The 27,320-nt window shown below is 43.2% G+C and overlaps 1 protein-coding gene across 8 annotated transcripts in view; it reads left to right on the top strand.

The window, feature by feature from the left end:
• The window catches only part of NHSL1 (NHS like 1), a 174,720-nt gene that overhangs the window by 62,849 nt on the left and 84,551 nt on the right, over positions 1-27,320 (top strand). The window contains exon 1 of one of the 8 annotated variants that reach the window (XM_054279246.1): positions 11,677-12,190. The exons of 6 other annotated variants lie outside the window; for them this stretch is intronic. In XM_054279246.1, the coding sequence (XP_054135221.1) occupies positions 11,986-12,190 (205 nt within the window). In that variant the 5' untranslated portion in view covers positions 11,677-11,985. Of the gene's footprint in view, positions 1-11,676; positions 12,191-27,320 lie in introns of those variants that run through there. One more of the 8 variants, XM_054279247.1, reaches the window with a different exon arrangement.

The following is a 27,320-nucleotide window of genomic DNA, read 5'->3' as shown; positions in this document are numbered from 1 at the left end:
GGGAACTACTACGCTCTTCTTTTCCTTATCAATAGCCTGTTCACCAGAGAACATAAAGGAGAGTTTGCAGAACTCCTGGACAGTTGTAGCCTTGGGGCTACAGCAGTTTAACCTGCCCTAGAAGGAGCTCTTGTTCTTTCAGTGCTCATGTCCACCCTTCTCCTTCAGGTTTGGGTGTCCTTGGCTGTGCTGACACAGCTGGTTTGGGGCCATGAGCTGGCTGGCTGCAGGGACTGGATCTGGTTTGGGCCTTGAGTTGGCTGGATGCAGGGATTTGGATCTGGTTTGGGGCCATGAGCTGGCTGTCTGCTCCCAGAATGCAGGATTTCATTTTAGATGAAATCCCATCATTTCTGGGAGGCCGGGGTTGCAGTGTCACAGCGCAGGATGAGCCCAGCTGAGGCGCACACAGAGGGTGGGAAGGGAAGGACAGGAGCTTGCTTTCCTGGCTTTACTTGAGAGGAAGAGAAAAGGTAATGCCCTCACCTCAGGGCAGATCCCATTGACACCCAGGAGGGTGGGCTGCAAGGACTCTCCTGGTGAATGTTGTAAGGGATTTTTTCTTTGAGATTCTCATAGTGACCCCCAGAGCACCCAGAATTTGGGAGCCATTTAGGAACTGCATTGTCATTTAGTTTCTTTATTAACTGTCTAAAAAATGGCACACTTTTTTTTTTCTTTTAAGACAAAACATGTAGGATACTAAGTTGGCAATCTGAATTTTAATATGTCTTTTAACCATTGCTGAAGGGTGCTGGCAGGTACCAAATATTTTAGCCAGTATGTGATACTATTTATTTATTCATTCCCCTCCTGAGTGATGTTTAGAGCTGTCAATCTGCTGCATTTTGCTGGCCCTAAACTAAGCAGAATAACTCAGGATTCTGTAACCAGGGCAGCCCTTCATAAATTAAGGTCAGTTGGGTGCAGTGCTGTAACAACAGCCTGCAGCAACAGCCTCAGACCAAGGCATCTTTTGTTAGGCAGAGGAATATTAACTACACTGGGAGTTCCTGAAAGTGGGTGGTTTCTACTGCCAAGCTCAGCAACACTTTGTCATAATGAAAAAACAATGCTGTCTGCAAGTAGGGATTGAAAGTGTCTCCTCACATCTGTTTGTCTAAGCTTGGGAAAAGGTGCCATTGGATGGGAGTAGCAAATCCTGCTGTGACTGTGCTTGTGCTTGAAGGGAAAGCCTTAAATGCCAGAAAATTGCCAGGCATCTTTCATGAAGCTAGTTTTAATTTAATTTTAGACTTGATTAATAGTTACTGCAATATTTGCCTTGCACATTTTTTAATGGAATGCTTTAAAAAAAAACTTGTTTAATATGTGATCCCTTCTGTGTAATTGTGCTCTCATACAATGTCTTTGGTGAGAATGAACTAGCAGAGTTTTACCCAGAATTGTTTGGAAGATACCAGTGTGGAAAGCAGAGATGACTCACAGTGCCTTGGAGGAAGAAGAGCCAGCAGCTAACCACAGAGCATGGCATTATCTCTATGCCAGAGCTGGCTGAGAGAGCCAGCATATTTTCCACTTCACTATGTTGGGGGGGAAAAAAGTACTCCAGAGAAATATTAGCTCTCTAAGCAATCTTGATAATCTTGTCAACTTGATGAGTTTAGAACAGGTGTAGCATGGGAGGCATGTGAATCAAAAGAAGGTGGTAGTTCCCATCTAGAAACCATTGTTATTTGTATTTGATGAATAAATACATATGAAGCATTCTCATTTTTGGTGGATTCCCCTGGGTGAATAAACTTGGTTGCACAACAAGAATGTGGTATGTGATGGATAGAGTACATGATTAGATAATAAGTATTTCTGCATAAATTTATTTTGTATCTAATCCCATGTGTCTGTATTCTTATTTCTTTAGGAATATCTACATGGCATCTCTTGCTATTGCAGGCAATTTGCCAGATGCCTGTAAATAAGGAATGTCTATTGCAAGTGAAATAATACTATCTCTTACTTCACAATGTAATTTGTTTGCCATTAGCATTTAGTGATGTAGTGTTCTCGTTGGGGAGAACTGATTTTGGCTTGACTTTACAGGCAGAATTACATGAAAAACACAGCAGTTAAATATTAATTTTGATTTCATTACAATAAAAATCTATCTTTTGCAGTATAGAGTTGAATATTTTCTTTTGGGGGAGGTGTTTCATTTAAATTGATATGACATATCCTGTTATCTCTAGTGGCCTTTACTTACACAGAAAATACAGTAAGAAAGGGGGTTGGCTTCCATTTTGGGTCCTTCTTTTTCTTACCAATCACCTTCTGAAAGATGTAAAGACTTTTTATTGCTGTGGTGCTGTGCCACCCTGGGACCTGGGCATGTTCTCCGGCACATCTGATGCTCCACTTCTCTTTGTGTAAGTGTGGAAGCTTGGGCATGCAGCTCTAGCTGTGTTCCTTGTTTCTGACAAGGAGAAGGACAAGGAGTATTCCTCATGAAATACTGGATTTAGCATGTGAGCTGGCAGTTGTGCCAAAAGATGAAAAAAACAATGGTGTAGACTGGAGCAATATTTTGGCCTTGGCCATAGGAGAAGTCAAGCTGAAGGATACATCAGGACTGATGCTTGGTTTTCAAGCATCTGAAAAGGAAGATGTTGAAGAACCTGGGTGATGAATACATTAGAGCTGTTTTCAGGCTGGCAGTGTAATCCAAGCAGATTGTCTTGTGGGCAGGCAAAAGCACTAAGTGAAGACTGGGCCTGTAATTTAGTCCGCTGGCTAATAGTGAAATGTCTGGATGACGTCATTTAACCATGACTATCAAGGTGTGAATCTTTTTTGCCCTGATGAAACCACCTGAAATAGTGATTGGTGGTTGGCATTGGCTGTGAGAAGGCAGTGAGTCTGCTTTCTAAACTCTCCTGCTTGGGAGAAGTGGGTTTGGGATGTTACTATTGTGGGAGACATCCACTGGGCTCCCAACAGATTAGTATCTGATGAACAAACATTTTTTACACCTGTAATTTCAATAGTATGTGACTTCTCTTTCACTTTCTACCCTTCCCACCCTGTATTTCAGTGAGTGCCAGAAGATGAGCTTTCTTTAGATACATAAACAAGATGATGTGGTGCAAATTACAGAAGATTGCAAACCCTTGATTTAATTTCTCTGTGCTGTGATTTAAGAATTGATACTCTTGGGTTTTTTAACTGTGACTAAGCAACTGTTTTGTTGAGGCTGATTATTTCGCATGCCAGTGGTTAAGAGGTAGCATCAGATTATTCCTGCTGCTTGTGTGAATGTTCTTATTTATCCTGCCTTCTCTTCTACTGAGGACAACTTGGACTTAAATTTTACCTCCTGTTCTCACCTTATTTTCACAGCTGATGAAGGTGAACACTTCCTGTGTCTCAAATGTTTTATTTAGGGGGGACCATAGGCTCTGCAGGATTGGCCCTGCACACTATTCTTCTGTATTCTCAGGGTTTTTTTTACCTAGGAACTTCTGTTGGTAGGGGAAAATATTTGTGTTTCAGATTTAAAAAAAAAAAGAAAAAAAAACCCAATAAAAATCAAAGAAGATTTCAGACCTATATATGGCAGAAGGAGAAATTGCAGGGAGGGAGAAAATTTTTCTTGTTGGTCACAGTGCTCCTGCTGAATACGTGGATGTGTACATATGGAGTGAGCACATGCACAGGCACTCCATACAGAGAGAGCACACATAGGCCATATGTTCATTATTTTAGAAGTTTTGTTTTCTCTTGCATTTTCATCAAGCTTTTAGCAGAGCTATTTTATTGGGATTCAATATAACTATGTAGGACAGTAACTAAGACACAAATTCAGTGTTTTCCTCCTCACCCTCTGTGTGTCAGCAACATTCCTTGTGCTCATCCTCCACCCAGAAATGAATTTCTTTTAACCTAGGGCCTGTTGTCAGGAAGAGAGGAGATTGCAGCATTCTTCCAGGTGTGGTGGGGCTGAGTTTCATTTACAAATTTTGTCTAGAGTTGCAACACACTCTTTTGTACTTACCAGGTGCCAGGCTTAGCTGGCATGTAAACACAGCAATAAACTGAAAAAGCAGGGCTGCAGTCCTGTACCTGTGCACACACATGCAAATGTGAGCCCTTTGTCTGTCTTCTGAAGCTCAGTATTTATGCATGGTTTACAGTAACTGCACATGCTTAGATTGGTTCCTAGAAGAGACTTACATACAGTTTCAGTAAGGCAAATCATTTTGCTGGTTTGAATGTGAAGTAATTTTGAAATGTGTTTTAAGATACAGGGCTCGAGACATAAAGATGTGCACAAACAGCATTTGTATCTGTAGGAAGAAATACTTTTCTGTGGTTCATATATCGAACAGTGAGACCTGTTTATAACACTCATGAGCTGTGTTCTCAGTGTTGGAATGGCCAGGTCTGCCCAAGTGTCTCACAGGGCTCTAAAGTTCCATTTTAGCATTTTATTATTGCAAAGACCTGGTAAGGTTTATTAAAGTGTGTATTTTGTAATTCAAAGGGTATGTAAATACAAACAGGAAAAAAGTGTAAAAAATTAAGAATAAGGATTTCTGAGATGCTGATGGTTCTTCTCTGCTTTTTCTTTAGCCACTGTCTTTTTTCTTGTTCTTTGTGGTTCTGTTATCTACAAAAACATTTAGATTAGTGTGCTAATTAGTTTATGTTAACCAGCAGAGGGCTTCCACCTCAAAGCAAACAGCCTTATCCCTTCTGCAGTTTCCCTGGTATCCTCTTAATCAGAGAAGTGGGAAACAGACATTTATTTAGTTGTCTTAGGGTACTTTCCTGCTGGCAGAATGATCTTCAATTACATGTTGACTAATTTTTTTATACAGTTTGTTTTCAACTGGCTTCCAGTTACTTTCAATACGGCCGTCAGCATTTCCACAGGAAACTTGGATGATTCTGTAGAGGTTTCTTGTGCTTCACCAAAGCCTCCTATTTCTAAATTTCAAATGTAACTTATGTGTTGCAAAGTTTCTGTGCAGTCAGGTATTAAAAGTGTTTTGAGCCCCTTCTTAGTATGAACACAGAATACGCTGAATCAAGTAGCAGGAGAGACTAAACTGATCTTACAATTTAGATAGAAGCAGTGCAAGGTGAGTTTATAAACTCTTATGTTCATTGTGGAGCATTCCAGAGCCAAGAGTACCTGTGCATACAGGGTACTACAAAAGCACACAGCTAAAAGCACACAGCTTTTTTGAGAGGTTGGAGCTGCCCTGTGAGGGACCGGGTGCTTTCATTCGGAGCATCCTTCGTGCCAGCTGTGCCGGCGGCTTGGAGCGGGTGCTGCCTGCTGCTGGAGTCGGGGCCACTGCAGTGGGGCAGAGGAGCGCCGAGATGCTGAATGCTGCTCAGCACCTCTCCAGCTTCCCTCCCGGACTCCGAAAGTGTTGATCAGAACTGCTGTTGATGACTTCTGGTGATTCAGCAAACAGCTGAGTGCCTGGGGGAAAAAACCCTTCCCTTCAGACAGAAAACTTACTCTGTCCGCAAAAATTCCATACTAAGATAGTTAATCTTCCCAGTCTATCAGCACTTGGGATGTGTTGGCTAGCAGTTGTGAGCAGAGCACTTCCCTGGCCAAGCCTCAGCTCTGGAAATGAGGCGACCCTACAGTCAGGGGATTATGAAAGCAAGACCCCCACAACCAAGGAGAATGTGTGTGGGAATCGAGGGGTGACTACAGTTAGAGAGGGAGCTTTTAGCAGAGCTGTCTCAATTAGTGACTTGTCATGCCCCAATGAAAAACCACTAAAATTGTTAACTGCTTTTCAAGCAGAGATAATAACAGCTCACTGCAGGCAAACTGCTGAAAGACAAGTCACTACCGTGTGTCACCGTGACTGTGTGGCTGCTGAGGTCCCTCGGGCGGCGGGAGCGCGGATCCCGGCTGGATCCCGGCTGGATCCCGGCTGGATCCCGGCTGGATCCCTGCTGCCACCTGCCGGCACTCGCTGCCCGCCTCGGCCGGGCTCGGTCCCGGCTGCTGGGCGGGAGGGCTGCCCGTGAGGTACCCAAATGTTTGCGCATTGCCCGAAGCCACCAAAGCCCCGTTACTCGTCCCCTTGAGCTGTACGACAGCTCAAACCTCACGAAGGAAAAACTCGTCCGCGTGTAGGGAAGGCTGAAACTTAACGCAGATCAAGCCCTTTCCTCCTGTATCCCTCAGAATATCATGGAATTGTTAAAGCTGGAAAGGAGCTCTAAGATCATTGAGTCCAACTGTTGGCCCAGCACTGCCACGTCCACCACTGAACCATGTCCCCGGGTGTCACACCGCCAGGTCTTTAAATGCCTTGAGGGTATCTATCCATCACACTCTCACCCAGCAGAGCTCAGTACCTGAAACTGCTCCTGCCATCGGTAACTGCCCTACTCCTTGCATACTTGCAAGCACATTTGCTATGAAATCTGGGGTTTGCATCAGTTCTGGAATTATGCTGATGAAGAAAGCCAAAAGCTTGTGAATGCATTTGTATACGGCTGAAGGAGGTGGGTGTCTCTATGCACAGTTAACTTGCCTGCTCTTTTGGCATCAAAGTATTTTAGAGAAGAACAGCATTTTTTTTTTTCTGGGCAATTCTGACATTGGGTCCATCCCTCTTACAAATATCTTTTTGGCTAACAACCAGCTTGTACTGTTCGTGTTCCTTGCTCGATTTCTCTCTCTCTCTCTCTCTCTCTCAGTAAGAGCCATCATTATCCCTACATACAGCTGGTGTTGAGGGGAGAACCAGCTCCAGGTTAGCCTAGCACTTTATAGTAACTGTACCCTTGTTTATACAGAATTTCCCTATCAAAGCAAGTGCAGCTGTTGAATCAGAGAAAACATTGCCTTGATGCAGTGGATCCTTCTGAGACACAGAAGCTGAAAGAAGGAAGAGAGACTGAAAGAAGGAAGAGAGACTGGTGGCAGGTACATCATACTGACCTGTCCAAAAGCTGGTTTATTCTCTGCAGGATAAGCAGTCTGATTTTTTTTTTCTTTTGTTTTCCTTGTGGATCTAATAAAGTTGGAAATGCGGATGGGCTGCTTCGAAGAAGTCCTACAGTATAAAACTCCCTCCTCCTTTAGTTTGGATATGGTGTATTTCTTTTTAAATTGAAAAAAAAAAACCTCACAAACCCAAAAGGGTACAAACAGAAAGGAAGTTTTTCTTTATAATTAGGGCATTCAAAGGTTCTGTAAGGGTTGTGATAGAAACAATTAATAGGCATTGCTTTTGTGTGAGACAGGGCCTACTTAAGTAGGTCGCAAGGCTGGTAGCCAGGAGACCTACTTTCTTTTCTTAGCTTTGCTACTTATCCATTCTGTGATCTTGGGCAAGTACCTTCATTTTTGTTCCTTTATTTCTTTACTATTTTTTCCCCCTTGCAGGTCCATTCACACTGGCAGGGAAAAAGTTTCTCACTTATGTGCCCTGCACATAAAAAGGGACACAACCTTAACTGGAAGTTTGAGGCCCTCTTACACCAGAATGCTCTCCGTGGCTGCTTTGCTGTAAAAAATCATGCAGGAATATGGATTACTTTGTGGGTTTGCTGTGTGAGCATTTCACAAGGTACCTGTAAAAGAAAAGGCACGTTTTAGATAAAGACCTCCAATGGAGGTCAGGTTGACAAGGTTTCTAAACTGACTGAAATTCCCACACATCTGCCTGGAGATGATGAGTGCATTGGGGAGGTGACCATATGTAGCTGATCTGGTGTTGTTGGGGTGGTTTCTGGGATGGAGGCGTTTCCAGGGCTGCTGGAGCACCCCTCTCCTTTGGCTGGCTGCAGCAAGATCTTTGTAAGGATGGGATGAGACTGCAGGGAAGGTGTTTTCAATGGCTTTTTGCCACTGCTTAATCCAAATGGCTTTATGACTGGCTGATGATGAGTTGTTATCACCTGAAGGAAAACACCCAGGAAGCCTGAGAGAGAGGTGTCCTCTCAGCTGTTGGAGCATGAGCTGTCCCAGCAAGCTGTAATTGTGAATCATCCATGTTACTGTCTCATTGAGTCATGAGAAATGATAGATTAGGAAACGTAGGAATTAAATTAACATAGGAATTATGCCAAAAGCCAAAAATGGAGCATGTCTGTGGCATTTTGGGGTTTTTGTCTTTCTTCTTTGTTGATTTTTTACACTGAACCAAAACCTTTACTGTGAAACTTTTTTTTGCTGTTTTTCCTGGCATTAGGAGAACAAAGTGGCTGTGAACCGTGTACATGTGTTTGCTTACAACTTTTAGAGAATTCTTAGACCATCAGATTGTGATGCATGGTAAAAATCCTGATGCTATGTATGACTGTGGTCTCGTTCACCTCTAAAAAGAAATAAATAAAAAAGAGCAGGGGAAGGAACCAGTTTAGCTTTCTACTTCAAGCCCTATGTTTCTTCTTCTGTGATTCCTTCATGTTTTTTACTGAGATGGATTTGTATTTTAAAAATGTACCAAAAAATAATGCCTTAACCTTTACATACATAACCTGGAAAATATGAAGCCTATATTTTTGTATGATGTCTTCATAAGGGAGAAAATAGGTTGGAAAATTGGCTTAGTTTATTAGAAATGTACTTGTCTCTTTCATATGGCTTTATAGAGTGTTTCACATAATTAAATTTAAGCCTCTACAGTGTTTCAGATGATAAAATTTCACAGAATCACCAGGTTGGAAGAGACCTTAAAGATCAGCAAGCCCAACCCATGCCCTAACAGCTCAACTAAACACTGGCCCTGAGTGCCACACCCAGTCTTGTTTCCAAACACATCCAGGGATGATGACTCCACCACCTCCCCGGGCAGATAATTCCAGTACTTTATCACTTTTTCTGTGAAAAACTTTTTCCTAATATCCAACCTATATTTCCCTTGGCGCAGCTTGAGACTGTGTCCTCTGGTTCTGTCATCTGCTGCCTGGAGAAAGAGACCAACCCCACCTGGCTACAGTGGACTTTCAGGGAGTTGTAGAGAGTGATAAGGTCACCTCTGAATCTGCTTTTCTGCAGGCTAAACACCCCCAGCTCCCTCAGTCGTTCCTCATAGGGCTTGTGTTCCAGGCCCCTCACCTGCCTTGCTGCCCTCCTCTGGACAGATTTCCCACTCCGTGGCCTTGTATTTGGCTAGTGATTAAAGAATGGCTTAACTTGCAACAGTTACTCAACATGTATTGTTTATCAAATGGTAATTGCTGTTTTCTCTTGATCTTGAGAAATTTATTTTTGATCCACATGTATAATGCTGTATGCTGATATTAAGCTTGTCACCTGGAAATAAGAAGCATTCTGTGGTGGTGACAGTGTTGAAGTGTATAGCAATGGAGCTTTTCTTGCAATGAAATCGAATGATACCAAACCCTGAGCAAAGCATTGCACTACTCTGTTTACAGTAACAGTGGAAATGTTATGGTCAGTCACGGTGCTCTTGCCTCACCAAGTTGTGACTCAGCACCGTGTTAAAAAGGCAGAAGTACAGACAGGTCAGGAAAATTCCTGAAATTAAATTGCTGCCTAGACTCTGGGCAGGCCTCTGGGATTTACCCTGGCATTTTGGGTTAACCTGAAAGGGTTTCCTTCTTGTTGGCTCCTCTGATCTTCTGTTTTTAAGTAGTACAGGAGAATGGAGATGACTGTGATTCTGCAGTTCCTACCAGGGTTTTTGTACATCTGGCTCTGTATAATTTAGCCAGTAATAGCTGTGGTAGTTTACAGTTCTCTGTACTTTTCAGTACTGGTAAAAAAAAAAAAATTTGTTTTTTGTCAAAAGAACTAAGTTGACTTTAAGCATGGTTTTTGATTTTTATATAAAACCCTGCCTATTTGTACATAAGCTGCTCCAAAAGGGGTATTTCAGTGCTTGGGTCTCTAGGGGTACCTCACTCCACATTCTCAAGTCTTCTTGTAGGCAAAAGGAAGAAAAACAAAGGAAACCTCCCAATCCTACAAGGTCTCTTGTCTCATCAGGGATGGGGAATGGTATCTGTGAACAAAGACAAAAATGCCCCAACTAGCAGGACTTGATGACACAGTGAGAAAAGCGAGTGTTAGCAGTGTGTTAGCTCCCACTCACACTCACTTAGCACACACTCAGCTTGCACTCCCTCCCTCCACAGCTCTGCTACAGCACCACTGGCTTTGGGAAGTGGTGAGAGTCGTGTGTATGTACATATGCATTACCTTGTTGGAGCGAGGTCAGTTTAAATGCAGCCTATTAAATTATTTACAGAAGACAGTTGGCCGACCCATTGTGCTGTGTTAGTGGGAGCCAAAGGTCGCTTTGGTGTGCCTGCTTGATTCATAGGGTAATCTGATACAGTACTTAGCTTTTTGCCTCCCAGTCAGTGGGTTAAACCTTATCCTCTTATTATGAGTCAGAGAGCCATAAGTTTCGGAAAAAGCCAGAGCCTTTGTTTTTAATGGTTTTGAAGAGGCTGTGCAGCAGAATCCAGAGGGCTGCGGTAGCATCTGCCAAGGGGTTGGGGCGTGTTTTGCAGTAGTGTAAATCTGACTGGCAGCCCGGGAGCCCGAACACTTCACCCTTCTTTTTCTTATGATCCTTGTCCTTTCGATAACATCATCTGCAGCCGTCAGGACGTTAAGGCGTTAATGTTTGTTCTTCAGATAAAGGCTTTGGTTTTGTGCTCTTTTTCCTCTTCTCCCCCCCGCTTCTCCCCCAGATTCCTCACTACCACCATCTCCTTGAGGATTCACTGAGCTGACCTTAGTGGCTGTCTCCCATTCAACTATATTTTTTTTAACTGCAAGACAGAAACTTGTGTTTGTTTGGGGCTTTTTGTCAACTTTTATCTTGGTGACCAATTCCAGCAAAACTCTTGGGTTTTGGGGTGCCTTGGTATACCAACTCCTGTCTGCTTTAAAATGCTCCCTTTGCCCCTCCATCTTGCAGGCTTATTCCCTTCTGGAAGCAGCATTGCTATTGGCATGCAGGGCAAGCACTCCAGCTTTCAGTAGTGCCTGACTTTTTAAAACTTTCACACTGTGGAGTGCTTTTCCTAGCTACTAGTTTAAAGAGAAGGCAGCTGGGAGCAAAACCTGTTTTATGAGCTGTAGTGACCCCAGTGAGAGCCCGATCACTAAGTATCTGCTCAGGTTTTGTTTATATCTATGCACCTTTATTTAGTTTCTTTTCAAATGTACCACCAATTACGGGGGCACTAATGTTTTCAGCACGCTGTTCAGGATGCTTTTGGTGTGGAAAAGCTCCAGGATTTTATTTCCCCCCTCTCCAAGTCCACAGAGGCGCGCAAGTGTTTTCCCATTTCTGCACGCAGAGTTCAGAAGTTTGTGCTGCCGCTGAGCTGGCTGAGGAAAGGAGGAGTTTTGCTTTTAGGAGAGCGAGCCTATCATATTTCACTCTAATCCTAAGCGATAGCCACGCAGTCGGTTTTATTGTTAGAAGAGCCTTCCTGGAGCTCCGCACCGGGCTTTTCTGTGAGAGAGCAGGGCAGCCGGAGTGAGGCGGCAGAAGTGCAGCCGCTTTATTGTCCCTCGTGAGCAGAGCCGTGCCAAGGCGTGATCCCTGCCTGCTCTTCCTCCTCCTGGGCTGCTCCTGATGAGCCAGAAGAGGGCACGGAATTGCCTGCACGCTCCTGGGCAGCGATGCCAGGGAGACGAGTGGAGCTACAGTTTCTGCTGTTGAGTGGAGAATGGGGAAAACACTTGTCTCGGTGCTGTGCTCTGCTCAGCCCTTGCATGCTCGGCTGAGCTGCTGCAAGGTGCCACTTTCTGCTGCTTTTCTCCCCTTTGTTTTCTTTGGCAGCTCCCTAAGTGCTGTATCGAAACAGCTTCGGGGGAGCTGCGCTGGCACAGCCACCTACCTCCATACTGGTGCTGGTCTAAAGGCAGCGAGGAGAAGCCTGGACTGAAGTCGGGGTGAGTTTGTTCAGCCTCCCGCGAAAACCTGAGAAAAGGGGACGGGAACAATTTCAGAGAGGTCTCTTTGGAACCGGCGCCAGTGGCTGGCGTGAAAGAAGATGAAAAAGGAGTGTGTTTCGAGATCTTTCAAACTCAAACAAAACCCAGGCTCCCTCTCGCGTGCTGTCAGCTGGATAAATTTCTCGTCCTTGTCAAGGCAGACAAAGAGATTGTTTCGCAGCGATGGGGAGCTCTCCTCCATGTGCGTGCAGCAGGTAGACGAGGACGACGAGACCTGGACGTACCGGAGCCAGGCGAGGAAAGGTGACTTGCTTTCTCTTTAACCCTTGCGGTTGCTGCCGAAGTGCCAGTCCCGCTCCATGCGGCTCTGTCCCGCTGCTCCCGTCCCCCCGGGGCCAGGAGCCGCAGGTGGGGACGAGGAGGAGGAGGAGAAGGAGGGCAGCACAAAAGCTGAGGTGCAGCACTGCCTTGCCAAGTTTATTGGGGGGTTAGATCTGTGAGAGCTTATAGTAATTAAGACGAAAAGGCTTTAATTTCCCATCTGGGTACTGATTGTGTGGGATATAGGTAAGTTTTGTTTATGTTTCTTGTAGCCTGTAGTCATTGGTGCCAGAGTCTTTGGGCAGGTGCAGCTAGAATCTCTCTTCAAAATGTGGAACCAAAAGCTATTTAAGACTCCACTTCTAAACGACTGGGTGGCTTTTCTTGGATGATTGCCTCATGGTCCTGCTGGGAAAAATTTTAAGTGTATTTTGTTTTATGAGGGCAGACTGAGAAGAGGTCCCAGATGCAAAATAAAAGAGATGATGAGAAAGTGATGGGAATTGCTCCACAGAGAGAAGGGGGCATCTAGAATACGAGATAAGCAGCTCTGACTGAACCCACGAAGTGTTCAGACCTGGAGTATATTTTATATGAGACTTCTAAAAAGTACTTTTATTTTTTTTTGTGCTTGTTTTTGAATGAAGTTTGTCAGGTCACTAAGTAAACAATTACCTCATATTTGCCATAAATCAAAAGAAATTTCAGAAGTTTGTTCACATGAGTTGGTGAGCAGGACCAGTATTTGGCTGGCAGGCAGCGGAGCGTGTGTGCACGCAAGGTTGAAAATACTCAGTAAAGTGAGTGATTTGGTTGTAATTTCTCTAGTGCTGCCAGAGCAGTAGTTTGTTAATAGAAAGTGTAAGGTTGACTCTGTTGTGCTGTAAGGTCACTTTTGTAAAAGCAAGCAGGCTCTCAAAGGGCATTTGATCTTCAAAGGGCCTTTTATTCCTTTTCATTTCTCGGAGCAATTAATAGCTGTTTGACCAGAATTTCACTTCCGTGTCAGAACAGATTGTGGCTTTAGTAAATGGTTTGTATGCAGGAACACTAACACAGGATGTATTGCTTGTGCTTTGCTCCCTGCATGCTAGGACACAACTTTAATCTGTGTTTTGAAGGTTGTTTTTTAACCTACTTCGCTACTGAAAAACTTCTTAAAAGGGTTTACAACCAGTAATTTTTACTTTTGACTGCTGGTGTATTGATATTGTCCAGCGGTGCCAGATTAGCTTCTAACGCCTGTGGGATGGGATCTTGCACGGATCAGAAGAACCATTGAGCCTTGCTGCTGGCTTCTATGCAACTTCCATGAAGTTTCTTGTGCTGCCTTCCTTAGCCTGTGCTCACGCTGCAGGGCAGAGAGGGGAAAGGAAGCTTTACTGATGGATTAATGGTGTATTAATTTTTCTGAGTGATTTACATAAAGAACCCATTGTACCGGCTGGAGGGGGAGGGAGAATTCCTCCTGTAATTGGGCAGCAAGCTATGAAAGCCTCCCTGCCTGCCTATAGAGGAGATGACAATATGTCACTTTGGAAGGGAAGGTGTAGGGAGGTGTAGATTATGCAGGGCTTATTTCCTCTTTGCTGGGAACAGTTTGACTCAACTTGTAAAATCTGCCTGGATCATAAATCTAACTGCATTTCTGTCTGACCAGGATCCTCTGCCAGACTGACAGGGATTGCCAGGGCTGAAGGGAGTGTGGGGTTATGTATTTGGGCAGGAAAAACTTGTCACAGCTGCAAGTCTTTTACCCTGGGCTGCGAGTCAGGCTTGCACGGTGTTGGAAGAGTTTGAGAATCCATACCTGGCAGAGTGCTCGTCTTAGGTTTGTGTTCAAAGGCAAAGCCGTGTGTGATAAATGGCCACTTGTGTTCTTGAATTAATTTGTTCCACTGCTGTGTTGCATTACTGCTTGCCAGCCTTTGTAAAACTGAGGGCTCAAAACCATATTGTCTTTGGTGCTCAAATTAACTACATCACTATATCAACACAAACTAGAAAGAAATGAGAGGCGCAGACATAGCAAGTGTTATATAGAAAACCAGACTATTTTAAGCTAGATGAAATTTTAATGGCTTTTCAGCTATCAGAATAGTTTTCCCTCCAGTTCTTGCTCAGGTAAACAGGTAAAAAAAGTAAGTCTGACAAATCACAGCCTCTCCATCTCCTAACTGTACATGTAAAGACAGGAGTGTTAATAACAGAATCTGGAAATGAAGAATTGTTGTTCTTTCTGAGCTCTTTCTCTTCCTGTCCTTTTAAACCTCTTCTTTTGCTGCTCCATTGCTCCTCCAGGCTCGGGTTGCATTCCCACGAGGCTGCTGGGTGACAGGCACAAGGCAGCATGTGTTGCGTGGTATTTCACCAGCAAAGTGGCTAATCTGCCTTGGCTGCAAAGTGGAGCTTGCACACAGTAGCGAGCGCAGACATTGGCTGCATTCCTCAGTTTGAAATGAGCACCAAGCACAAAAGTAGACGGGAGCTGCGAACCCGGGGCACTCCCGGTGTCCTGCGGGGCTGATCCCTGCGCACCTGCAAGTCAGGGGCTGCTGCTTCTCTCTTCTTTTTGAAACGTACACAGCAGTGCAGAGTGTTTTGGAGCCGGTAGCACCAATCAGACTTCGCATTTGATAAAGCTCTTAGTAGAACAGATGGAAAAAGTTGACAGTAAAATAAAGGTTTGGTTTTTGAAGCATTTCTTGCTCAGCCCTCTTCCTCCTCAGTCAGCTGGAGGGCCTTTGAAATGAGGGCACACTCTAACTCCCATGTTTCTTCTTTAATCAGAGTTTTTAGTTCACAGTTTTACTTTCCGGGGGAGCGTGTATTTTCAGAGTGAAGCTCAGAGCATTTTTTTCCTTTAAAAAACACTTTATTGGGAAAAGGCTGAGAGGAGTATTCTTTGAAATGAAAGTGCTTGGGTGTGTTGCAAAGGATTTCTGATGGGTGGAAGAATGGGACTGTGGTTCATGTGTGCCTTTGTTGTTTATCACAAGTACGACATAGCAAGTAACTCTGAATAGAGATAACACATGAGTTAGTTCATGGCACAGGCCTCACCATATTTACTTTAGTTTTTTTGGAAAGGAAATGAGTCACATGGCAGCATCAAAACAACTAAGCTTTTCTGGCCAGGTGCTGGAGAAGCACAACTAGCAATCCGGTCTGGCGACAAGTGACAATGCATCAGAAGAAGCTCTTAAACACAGAGGTTTTCCAAACTCTCCCCAGCTCCTGTCCCTGTTTATTGCTCTGATGTTTTACCCACTCCCTCCATTTCACTTGGTTGCTTTCCAATCATTCTGCATCGCAAAAGTTGAGAGTCTTGCCTGCTTTTTACTGCAGGTTATATTACCTGGAAAACTTATTTAAAGTCATTAGAGAAACCTTGTTTCTCAGGTAACTGCTGTATTTTAATGACTGATTAAACCCAGTTCAGAAGGTGGTAGCCACTGGTTTTCTGCTGTTTGCTGGCCAACTCTCAGTCTTTAATACAAAACGTGTGAAATGCCCATTTTTTCCTTGCAAAACCAGTCTAAATGAGAATTTGTTTTAATGGCAAAAGAAGTTTAAAATCACAAATCTTTGTGGGCTGAGCCTTTTGTGTCCTTGCAGTGTGTCTGATGGAAGCAATCCTAACATCCTGATGACAGCTCTGGCCAAAGCTGTCAGGTAAGTTCCTAATGACTTATCATGGTCTGAGAACATCACACTTACCAAGGGGTCAGATTTCCATAAACTGAACAATTATGGAATTGTCACAGTAGGAGTTTGTAGCATAATGCTGCCTCATTATGTCAGTAAAAATGATGCCCTTTAGTTATGCCTGTATACCTGTGGTTGGTTAAATTTGCATCATGTAAGTTTAATACTATCAGATGAGTTTTTCCTCGTGTTCCAGAGGCAGACTTGAGACTCAAGACCTTTTTGGTTTTTGGAGCTTGTATTTTCAGTGTTTCCTGTAGAAACTCAGGATAGAGATAGGCGAGATCAGAGTTGCCTATCTGTAGCACCAGAGCATCACCCTAGTCTTCAGTCCAAATGATTTTTAAATTCTAGGTTTCTAAGTCTAATGAATATCATTTACAAGGGGGTTTCAGCAACAGACAAGTAATCACATTTTTTTAGTAATGAGATGCAAGAGTACCAATAACTATTAAGTTTCTATATGCAAGTTTACCAAATCCAGACTTCTTGTTGCTATTCCAATGTAAAATCATTTTATTGGGTTTTTTCCCTGTATGTTATTACACAAGATCTTGTGTTCAAAGTGAGAAAAAGTCATTCCAGTTACTACATAGATAAAGGTCCATAAACCCAAAGGGAGCTGTTAGCATTTGTAGAAGCCATAACATGTGATGGATTGTAGTGTTGGGGCATGTGTGTCTGTGAAAAGGATTCTTGAAGCTTTGGGCAAGTCCATAAATAATCATTTATGGAAACCTCAAAAAGCATTTGTGTAAGAGCCTGGAGTAAGTCCAAAACAAATATTATATGCTTTATATACCTTTTTGTGAAAGACTTATTTTTTTGTTTGGGTTGTGGGTTTTGTTTGTTTTTGTTTTGTATGTTTTTGGGGAGGATATTTTTGGTTTTTTTTAAAAAATAAATTAATGTTTATTTAGTAAGTATAAGGATACAAATGCAAATATGAATGTTTGAAAGGAAAAAATAATGAGAGATTTGATAAAAAAGCCCATTTTCTGTCTTCTACTACCTTTTACATGTTGTAGGTTCGGTGTGCAAAGATAAAATTGGATATAGTTCTATGCATTTGTAACAATTGGTCAAGTTTATATCAAAGTTTTGTGGTTGAACTGTTGGATGTGCTTTTATGGAAGCACAGCTGGGAGCAGAGGTACTACTTCAATTACTGATGTATGTACTGTTTGTCTTAGCATATTTTATTTTGGCACAGCAGAGGGTTCTGTAAAACTTTCATTATATATAGTGGCAAACAAAAGTTTTCATGCTGAGGATAGTCACAAGTCCTGTATTTAACTATACTTGAAGTACCAACTTCTGTGTGCTTGTACATAGAGGCAAATTTAGTCAAAACTTTGCTGTGTTGCTGTGTCTTCTGACAAATACTGCCACAGATGGAAATCTGAAAATGGGGTTTGCTAGGCAAAAAATTGTAACCCACAGAAACAAGTTTAAATAAGAAATGCTGGTATCACAGAATATCTGCACTGATATCACAGAACTATTTGTTTAAACCCACATCTCTATTTCTGCTTTATCAAAAAGACTATGGATCCAGACATGGTTATTTATTCTATAAAATCCTTGCCGAATTCCAATTTTTTGCTATTTTGAAAGTGCAAATATCTTTTATTTAAAAAACAATAGATTTTTTTTATTTGATCAAAAGTGTTCTAAGTGAAAATAGAAATGAAAAAAAATTTCTATAATTGTATAAAACTTGCTGCAGTCCTTCCTTTTTTCCCGGCTGCTATCCCAGGACGTCTGTGCCTCTCCAGGAAGCAGTGACAGGAGAACAGCAGTCTGTGCTAAAGGACATTTCCCAGTAGATTTTTTTTTATGAAGAGTTGTGGCTGGTTTCACTGCCTACTCCAAGAGCCATAACTAATGTGAGCTAACTGTGTTGAAGAGTCTTAATCTCTCAGGGGATTGTGGAATGTTTTTCGTTAGGGTGGAGGGGCTGAAGGGAAGAACAGGCTTGTGTGGTGTTGCTGAATCCTTGTGTTAGAGCTGCTGTGCCACGAGTGTGCTTTTCTTAGGCAGAGGGGAAGTTAACCCCTGGTGTCTGATTTGAGAGCTCCAGGGGCAGATCCCAGTTCCTCTGGGCGGCTCTGTGCTGCTGTCAGGTGAGACCCTGCCTGTGCTCGCCTTCACTTGGACACCCTGAATTTCAGGTGTAGCTCCAGCCAGAGTCCTCTTGGCTGGTTGCACTGTAGAAGACCACAGTGGTGGGAAACACAAACAAATGGAGCAGCACCTGGCTTAACCCCGTGTTTCCAAAGTTACAGGGGCACTGCATCCCAATTTGTCCTGCAGTTTCTGTGCTGTTTGGATTAGCAGGCTCACTGGTGCAGCCCTCCTTGGTGTGCTTCTTTGTGGCCATGATGAAACACATGAAGTGCTGTGGTTTTCCTTCTGAGAATGTATTGCTTTGAGATGATATATAAACTTCTCTATGCTTTTATACGCTTTATACGCTTTTTCTTGTTCCCAGGGTACCCTCTAATGTCCAGCTTATCCTTAGGCTAAAAACTTGGGGCAAATGTTTCCTCCTCACTAGGGGTCAAAACTGATTCTTGCTGACTTTCATATTTTACTCTTAAGTAGCTATATTTTATAAAGCAGACTGGATGCTTTCCAGTGATTGGACACACTGTTTGAACTGAAATAATGTGCTGTATGTGCTTTCCCATGCACTGCTCATCGAGTAATAGAGTACATGAAATATTCTATTTGTATGCAGTTGTTAGCCAACTGTTTTGGAATTGTCCTCTAAAACTGAGGGGACCTTTGTCTCCAGCATGGTCATAGCTCACCATTCTGGCAGAACATTGCAAATGTAACAACTTCTTGTTTTCCCTCCAATCTGTTACAAATGAAAAGAAAATGAAGGTGAAGGTTAAGAATGTGAAAGTTTATGAATTCTGAAAGAGCATATTTAGCTTCTAGTATAATATTTGGAACAATTTAATAGGGTGGATTTGACAGTTTGTGATTTAAACTGTGAAATACATTTTCTTCTTGTATTTTAGCTGCAGAAGTTAAAATAAAGAAATTTAACTCTAGACCTTATTTTTGGGGGTTGGTTTAGGTGTTTGTTTGTTTTTGCTTATATTTGTGTATTAATATAATTTATCTACCAGCCTCTCCCATTTGTAAGTGGAAACCTCTGTGTTGTTGTTTTTTATTTTTTTTTTTTTTCCTGGAGAATTGAAGTGTAAATGCTGTAACAATTTGAATCTGTGGCTTGTTGTTCCACAGCCTGAGCTGAAGTGGGTAAAATGTAAGGCTTAGGTGCTTTTGATACCTAAGCAAGGTGTACTTTCAGCATGTGAGCGTGTATGTTGGACACTTAAGAGAATAGCCCATTTTCCATCCCAGGGAAAGGTAATTAATATGTACACCCTCTGCTCCTTCTAGAGCTTCCCTTACATATGGCATGGCAGCTTCTGCCTGGTACTTTATCCCCCTGAAGCAGATGGGTTCCCTGGACATTGAGTCTAGCTGAACTAGTAGTGTTTGGAAGGCAATTATGGGCTGTGAATTAGGTGCTTTGCAACTGGTGCATCACTTACTTACCCGTTCACTCCGAAATAAGAGATCTGAGAAGCACCGTAGAAGGTTTTCATATAAAACTGCTCAGAATTTGTCAGATCAAACACCTAAGAGTGACAGGGCTGCATTTTGCTTGAGAGTAGCACGTGGGGATGTTAAATAGAAGTTATCCCTGGTCACGCTTTCTCCAGGGTAACACAGGTCCATAGGAACCATAGTACACCAGTGTATATTGTGGATATTGTAGGGGATGGGGGAGGTTTCTGCCCACACCTCTTCTCACTTCTTGCTTGAGCTGGGGGCCATGTCCACGAATCACGGCACAAGAAGCTGTGCTTGCCAGTTAGCAGGTCAGATTTGATAGCAGCAGTTCTTGGGGCGAGGGACAGCTTTGCCTCCTGCCTGCTTTGGAGGGACACCTGCCCTCTCTCCACAGGCACACTCTGTGTCTTGGTTCGTGCAGCACGTCCCCATCAGTCACGTCCCATCAGACCTGCTCCTGTACCTGCTGCCTCTCTTTCCTTCTGCTTGTTTGCATGTCTGAATTTGGGTTTTTTTCTTCCCCGTAGCTTTGTTTTGCATATGCAGGTGCTTTCTCCCTAATGCAGTGGGGGTGCTCACAGTTTATGTATTAGGCTTAATACTCTGAATCACACTCTTGCAGGTACCTTGCTAATGACTACATTAATTAAAGAGGGACCTTTGGAAGAAACAGGCTCTTAATTTTGATTCTGTTACTCATATCTAATTTTAATGTCTGAAGTAGGGACAGAAACTAATGAATAGTGGAGGCTGTTGCCTTTTAGAAACTGAAATGTGTTTGTACTTACTTGTAATTTCCATTGAGTCTTTTGTATCTTTTTCTCCTTTGTAATCCGGACTGCCAAAGAGGTGGTAAGGGTGACTGATTACAGCCCACTGTACACTTACATGGAAACTCTCATCCAGGAGTTACTAACTCCATTTTATTAACCTTGAATCATGCACGTAATGCCATATATGGTAAAAAATGCATTTTCATTTCAGAATGAAATGAGCTATTGTGACATGCAGTGCCAGAACCAGGTATTAAATTCTGTGTTTGACTTGTAGCCAGCTTAACCTGGTTTTGCAAAGGGAGAAGATGCCCTGCACTCAGCACCACAACTGCTTTGCCGCTGGGATGCCAGCTGGCTCCGATAGTGGAGCTGTCAATAGCAAGGGCACTGCAGCTCTTCCACGGTTTCTGTCAGATTGTGATTCAGCTGGGACTGTGAGGAAGGCAGCAAATGTATTGAATTAATCAGGTCAAAGAAGGAATAAAGCATTTTGTTCTGACTGCTCTGTGCTGACACCTCTCAGTGAAGAAGCAGTTGTGTTTCTGCCCCGGGGACAATGGCAGAAAACACCTTGGGGCTGTCTCAGCTTTGAAGCTAGGAATGAACCAGAACAGGTGGGAGTGTAGAAATAGTTCCCATTGCACTACTCAAGTGAGGCTGTAAAAACTTACAAATGGCTCTGTCACCCTGCCCTAGCACGCTTACTGATAACAATACTGGCCCAGTTTGCTGCCCAAGGACAGCTCATGCGGAAGTGCCAATTTTTGTAATTTTTGTCAAGGACTTCAGTGTATTTTGGCCCATAGCTTTAAATCAGAAGAGAACTGTATAAAGTGCTGCTGGTTTTACCTCAATTTTTCAGAGAACTATATTTTGGTAGGTAGGCATTGTGGTGATGTGAATGAAGACAGCTCCTCAGGCAGTATGGATGGTGTGTCTGCACACTTGTACACATTAGGGCAGAAGAGAAACCGATTTTTCTCTGTGCTGGTTTGTGTTGGTCTGGAATTTGTTTCAGCCTTGAAGAGTTTGGTTTTTGTTTTTTTTTTAAGACCATTGCTCTGTTTGGTTACAACATGCAGCAATTCTGTATATTTCAGGAAACAACCTGTTCTTTTCTCCTCATCCTTGCAGGATGGTGCAGCTGTCTTTATGTGCCAGGGTGACAGCGGGGGAATTCACGTGTTCCTCATGCTGCCTGTGCTTTTGGTATTCCTGATTACCCAAAGGTGGCCTCAGAGCATTCCCCAGTGCCTTGTTGTTACCAGGGTTAGTGAAACACTGACGACATCAATCCAAGGGAACAAGCCCTTGCCAACCTGTGGCAATTTTCTGGAGCAATGCACAGATGACTGGGTAAATCAAAGTGCCCGCGAGGGACATTTTTGTTTTGTTTTAACAGTAAACATTATCAATAAAGCCCTGTTGCATCCATTAATCAAAGCTAATTTGGCACACAACCCCTGCAAAACAATGAATCTTTTTTTTATTGAGAAGCAGGTCTTTTAGCAGCAGATTGAAATTGCTGGATTGCCTGTTGCTTTCCCAGGCTTTTCCTTCAGAATTTCTGCTCTAGCCTCTCTTTAAATTTAGAACCGTCAGCCACTGTTTCCATATAATTAGTGTGTTCTTCTGGTCATGTGTTAAGGCTCTGTACACTCTGGTCCTACCCGCAAAACCAGGAATGCCCTCTTTGTTCAAATTCTGTGGCAAAGAAATTCCTGAATGAATTTGGAGAAGTTGGTTACAGATTCCTTTCTTGACCTACAGCAGCTCTTTAAAAGATTTTGCCCTTTCTGTGCCCTTTGTCTGAAGAGTAAGGCAAACAAAAGATAAGGCGAACTAATTCATGACTTCATTGTGTTTGTTTTCTTCCTCACTTAAGGGAGAAGCCAGCCCATTCCTAAAACCATTTATTTTATTAATTTTAAGGCCATGCACTTAGTGTCTGCACCTGCAAGCACTGCTGGGTTTATTACAGAAGAACTTTTTGTTTGCAATCATCCGAAACCAAAACAGGATTTAACAAATGCTGTCTGCAGTATCTGATGGAAAACTCCACCAGTATAGCTGTAGCTAGGGTAGAAATAAAAATAACGGTTTTTCATTGAAAATTGTAATTTGATGAAAAAACTCCACATAGATAAAGGATTTTACTTTGGCTCTTGAGTTTACGTAGGATTAACGTGGAACTGTGTCCCTCCTTCAAGTAGAAAGTCACTGCTTTAGATTTAATTCTCTAGGAAAACAATTTTGTCAGAGGTTTTATTGGAACAAAGTTGTTGTAATTATGGACATACATTTTTTCCCCAAATGTTTATATTTGTTCTGCTGATTCCTCTCCTTTAAGGTCTGAAAAACTCAATTTTTTCTTCTCCGTTTGACAGTTTGGAAAATTCTGTTACTCATGCCAGTCTTGAAGGGTGGGACAAGGCCCTGCAGCTGCAGATCTGGAGTGCAAGAGTAGCTCTATGGTAGTTGTTTCACTGATAATTTTAGAAAGATCCATTCATCACAAATCACCTGCCTGTCTGACTTTTTCCAGGACAGGATACATCTTTTTAGCTCCTGCTATGGTGAATACTTAGCAATTTGTCTTACTTTGAGTTACTGCTTTAAAGGACATACTTTCTGCCTGATCATTTCAGTAATACCTGATTGTTTCATTATGTTTGCTGTGACTTTCCCCAAATGATTTTCTTAATCTTAAATAATTTTTGAAATATTTCTTTCCTTCCTCACTGTATGAGGAAACTCCACCCTTAGTCCTCAAGTAGAATAGGTAATATAATATGTGCTATCAACTGCGAGAGATAATAGCAATAATAGCAAAATATTTTTCTCTTGCTTCAGAGTTGTAAGAATATTTGGTTTTACTTATCAAAATAATGTTTAGTATCTTTTTTCCAGTGCTTGGCTTCTGAGTTAGTGCTGACTTTTTAAAGATATGCTGGGGCTGACCTAACCTCTCTTTATCTCCCGTCTCTTATCACCAGTGGGAGCACAGGGCCTGCTGGGTTCTGGGTCTGGCTTCCTTAGTGCTTGAGCTGCCTGCACACTAGATAGTGTGGCTTGTGTCAACCCTCAAATTGAAAATTTTGTTTTTACTTCAGCTGTTTTCTTTGGATAGCTTTTCAGAGTGTTTTTTTTTTGTTTGGTTTGTTGTTGTTTTTTTGCGTTTTTTTGTTTTGTTCTGTTGCTTTTGGTTTTGTTATGTGCAGATTGAAAGGCAAACATGTAAGAAGAATTCAGGCTTTAGAAAAATGATAGTTGGCACCCATCCAGGGTATCAGAAATTGACGTCTCCCAAGCATTGCTTTGGTTCTAAAAGGGAACAGGCCTTATTTAGATGTCCCAACAGCCCTGCTAGTCAGCTGGCAGTCAGACTGGGATGCACCTTGATGGCCAGCAACACATGAAGCAGGACGTGTTGAAGAAAGAGCCTAAACCCGCATCAATTTTTTCAGTGAGTGGGGCAGATCTGAGCTGGATTTTCTTTCTGCTCATTTTAATGGTACAATCTTAAGTTTCCAAAAAGTGGTGAAAGTATGTATGTATTTTTCTTGATTTCCCTCCCATCCTGTTGCATTTTCAGATTAGGGCAGCTAAGAGAAATGGCACTAACAATGTTATGTTTCAACAAAGGAAAAATGACATTGCAGCTTTTCTTCTAGTTGTGCTCAGAGGGCTGATAGATGTTTCAGAGAGTTGAGGGTAAGGGAGAGGATGAAAGATGTGGTTTGGTGTTTCATGTGGTTAAAACATTTCTATTTTAAAAATCATGACCATTCCCTATTAAACATGGATATACAGGCACAGCTATCCATGTCAGTTGTGGTCTCCTCTGTGGAGCCAGTCTATTTAGCATCCATTTGGGGGAGCAGTGCCCCCCTGAGAGGTGGCAGTGGCAGATGGCATTATGGCAGCTGGGAGAGGCACTTCTCCTGTCCCAGGATGGATGTGGTGAGATATGTTCTTTCACATTTGTAGCTGTCTCCTGGTATCCAGCACAACAAGTAATGCTTTGCAGAGTCAGCATATTTTGTAATATGGCTGTTGGAAGATATTTCCATGTTATTTCCATAGAGTTCACTCAGGTATGATGGGGAAATTTGGTTGCCTAGAGTCACAGACTGCAAAGTGAGATGTAGGGTGTAGGAGAACTGGTTCCCTGATGGAAATTTGATTTCATACTGCAAATGGCCAGGCGAGGGAAGACCTGGAACAAGGAGCTGCCACCTTCCTAGAGGGCAAGGTCCACTACCTTTGAGGCAGTCCAGGGGATATCAGGCCTCCTTGGTTTTGCTGCTGTAAAGCTGCATGTGTCCTTGGATCACTCATAGAGTTGTGACACACTAAAAAAAATTAAAATAAATGCTAAACTGCTTTAGGCCTGTCTGGGGGTTGATAATTCTGCCCTCTTCCAAAATATGTGAATTTTTATTTCACTTAGTTTTTGTTTTAAGCAAACAAAAAATTGTTTTTCCCAATGGATATCTGGAAAGTGACATCACTGTTAAAGGAGGATCCCTCTAATGCTTCTTTGCTCTACTCCTGGTGAGGGTGGGAGGGGAAGCTGGTGAACAAGACAGAGTATATCCTCCAAGGAAGATACACTTCCCCAAGGGCCCAAGCCTTGCCAGAGGAGTATGTGCCACTGGTGTTATGGCCCAGAGTAAATCAGACTTTTCAGCAATTGTCTTTAAGCTGTGTCTAATTTCTTAGACACTATTATTGTTCCACAGTTGGCTTCCTCTTCCTTGTTTTATTGATACAGTCTTCCCCACTGCCCATGTACAGAACAGACTGCTGGTTTGGGGGCTTTTTTGGTAGTTTTTTTGGTGGTTTATTGATAAATTATTTATTTGTGGTTTTTTTTTTTTTGTATTTTCTACTTGTGTTTGTGATTCCCCTAGAATCTGCTGTGTCCTTTCTTAGTTCCCAGTCGATTGATTGCTGGCAGCTGCTCTCAGTCCCCGGTGATTATCACTGATGCGCTTCTTACTTCCCCTTGCAGGTAATTAATGAGTAGATTTAACAAGATTGGACCTTAAAATCCCTCTGGTATCCAAGTAACCTTCCTCCAGCTACAATATGTTTTTGTTTATTTTGCCTCCATAAACTGTTTACTCCCAGAGCCCTCTGAAAAGTTAGGGTAGGACAGAGCACACGCACGCCTGGAGCACCAGCAAATGGAATTAAGGGGTAAAGGGCCCCTTTGCTTCTCAGAGCATAAGGAAATCTTGACATTAGTAGGATTTGAAAGAGAAAGGGCAGGCTAAGCTATATAAATGTTCTTTGTTTGTTTCAAATTATTCCAATGTAATGTCTCAATGTTACTGCCACCACAGCCTGCTCATAGTCCACTCTAAAGTGAAGTAACTTTTCTTACATGAGGACAGATATTTGAAATGTTATTTTTTTATATTCTAGCCCAATTAATGGTACTCAGCATCTCATCAACACTGCTTCATCTGGGGTCTGAATTGCTATTTTCAAGGTGTTTGGGCCTGGGCTTTTTTTGGAGCTCCACCTAAAGATAACATGTGTTTGCATGTGTTCTTTATTTTCATTTGGCTTTTCATGGAGGATTTTAGGATTTGTGCTTTTGGAGACAGTTGCAATTCTTGTTTGTTCAGCAAGATAGGCCATTCTGACCCTTACCTTGTTCCCTGGTTCTTGTGTTTCTTTGCTGTACAAGGCCAAGCCAGGTTAGTCAACACAACACAACTTAATTTAGACCCAAATACCATGGATAAGCACAGTCCTGGTCGCAGCTCTTTGTTACCGTTATAAAATAAAATGCTTACAAGGTTGTGCCCTTCCATTATGGAAGGTGTCCTCTGCAGAAACAGGGAATAATGTAATAAATCTTTTTAGCCACAACATCTCTGGTACTGAGCAGAGGAATCATAGAATGGCTTGGGCTGGAAGGGACCTTAAAGACCTTGTAGTTCCAGCTCCCCTGCTCTGGCCAGGAATATCTCCTTGCAAACCAGGTTGCTCAAAACCCCATCCCCAGCCTTACCTTTGGACACTCCCAGAGATGGGGCATCCATCCACCTGCAGCCTTAAAGCACACAGGCACATGCAGTATTGCAAAAATAAACATTTTCTCTAGCTTGACTGTTCAGATACACGTAGAAGATTTTGGGTTATGAATAAACTCTGTATTTATAGAAGAAGTAGAAAACTGCTCAAAGCACTTTCTGGAGAGCAGACGCGGGGGGAGGATCCCCAGGAGCCGAGTCAGTAATTTGTGAGGACCAGGCGCGCTGGATTACAGTGACTTCCTTCCCTGGCGCTGACCCCTGGATGCCCACGAGCAGCAGGAGGGCAGTGACAAAGGCTGACAGATGATCCGGACTGTCCCTCCCCAGGAGCTGCGGCCCGTCCCGTCAGTGGCCGCGCTCCTCCGGCCGCGCTTCCCCGCGGGCCGGGAGAGAGAGAGAGAGGGAGGGAGGGAGGCCGGGCCCCGCCTCGCCGCTGCCCGCCGGGCCGCAGGATGTTCTGCCTGAAAGGTGAGGCTGCCGTGCGGGGTGGGGAGCGGCTGTCGGCGTGCCCAGCGGGGCCGCTCGGCTGGGGGACATCGCGTAGCTTTGTGGCTCCTTTTGTTGTCGTGAGGGAAGGTGCCGGGCAGCCCGGCAGACAAAGGCTGGCGCGGTGCGAGGGCAGGAGCGCGGGAGCCGCCGCAAGGCTCCGTGTGGGGAGCGTCGCTCCCGGTGACACAGCAGCAGGGACGGATTTGCCTTCATTTGGGTTTTCCCCCGCACGGGTGAGATGCCATGGAGCACCCGGAGAAGAGCAGAGAGGTGGTGGGTAGTGCTGAGTTACTGCAGGTGCTTGACAGAAACTCTGCTGCTCTGCTGGGTGATGCTTCCTGCCATTCAGAGATGGTGCCCACCGTCGGAACAACAGGAGTTTTTACGTCCAGTGAGATAGTCTTATTTTATCTTTTTAATTGAACTTCTTAAGCACCTGAAGAAGGTGAAAGTTTAATTGAACTTCTTAAGCACCTGAAGAAGATTCTG

This window comes from Melozone crissalis, unplaced genomic scaffold, assembly GCF_028551555.1.
Source record: "Melozone crissalis strain CALT ecotype California unplaced genomic scaffold, PUWL_Pcris_2 ptg000027l_1, whole genome shotgun sequence".
Taxonomy (NCBI): Eukaryota; Metazoa; Chordata; class Aves; order Passeriformes; family Passerellidae; genus Melozone; species Melozone crissalis.
The sequence above is the reverse complement of the archived record's forward strand: the minus strand, read 5'-3'. Positions and strand labels throughout refer to the sequence as shown.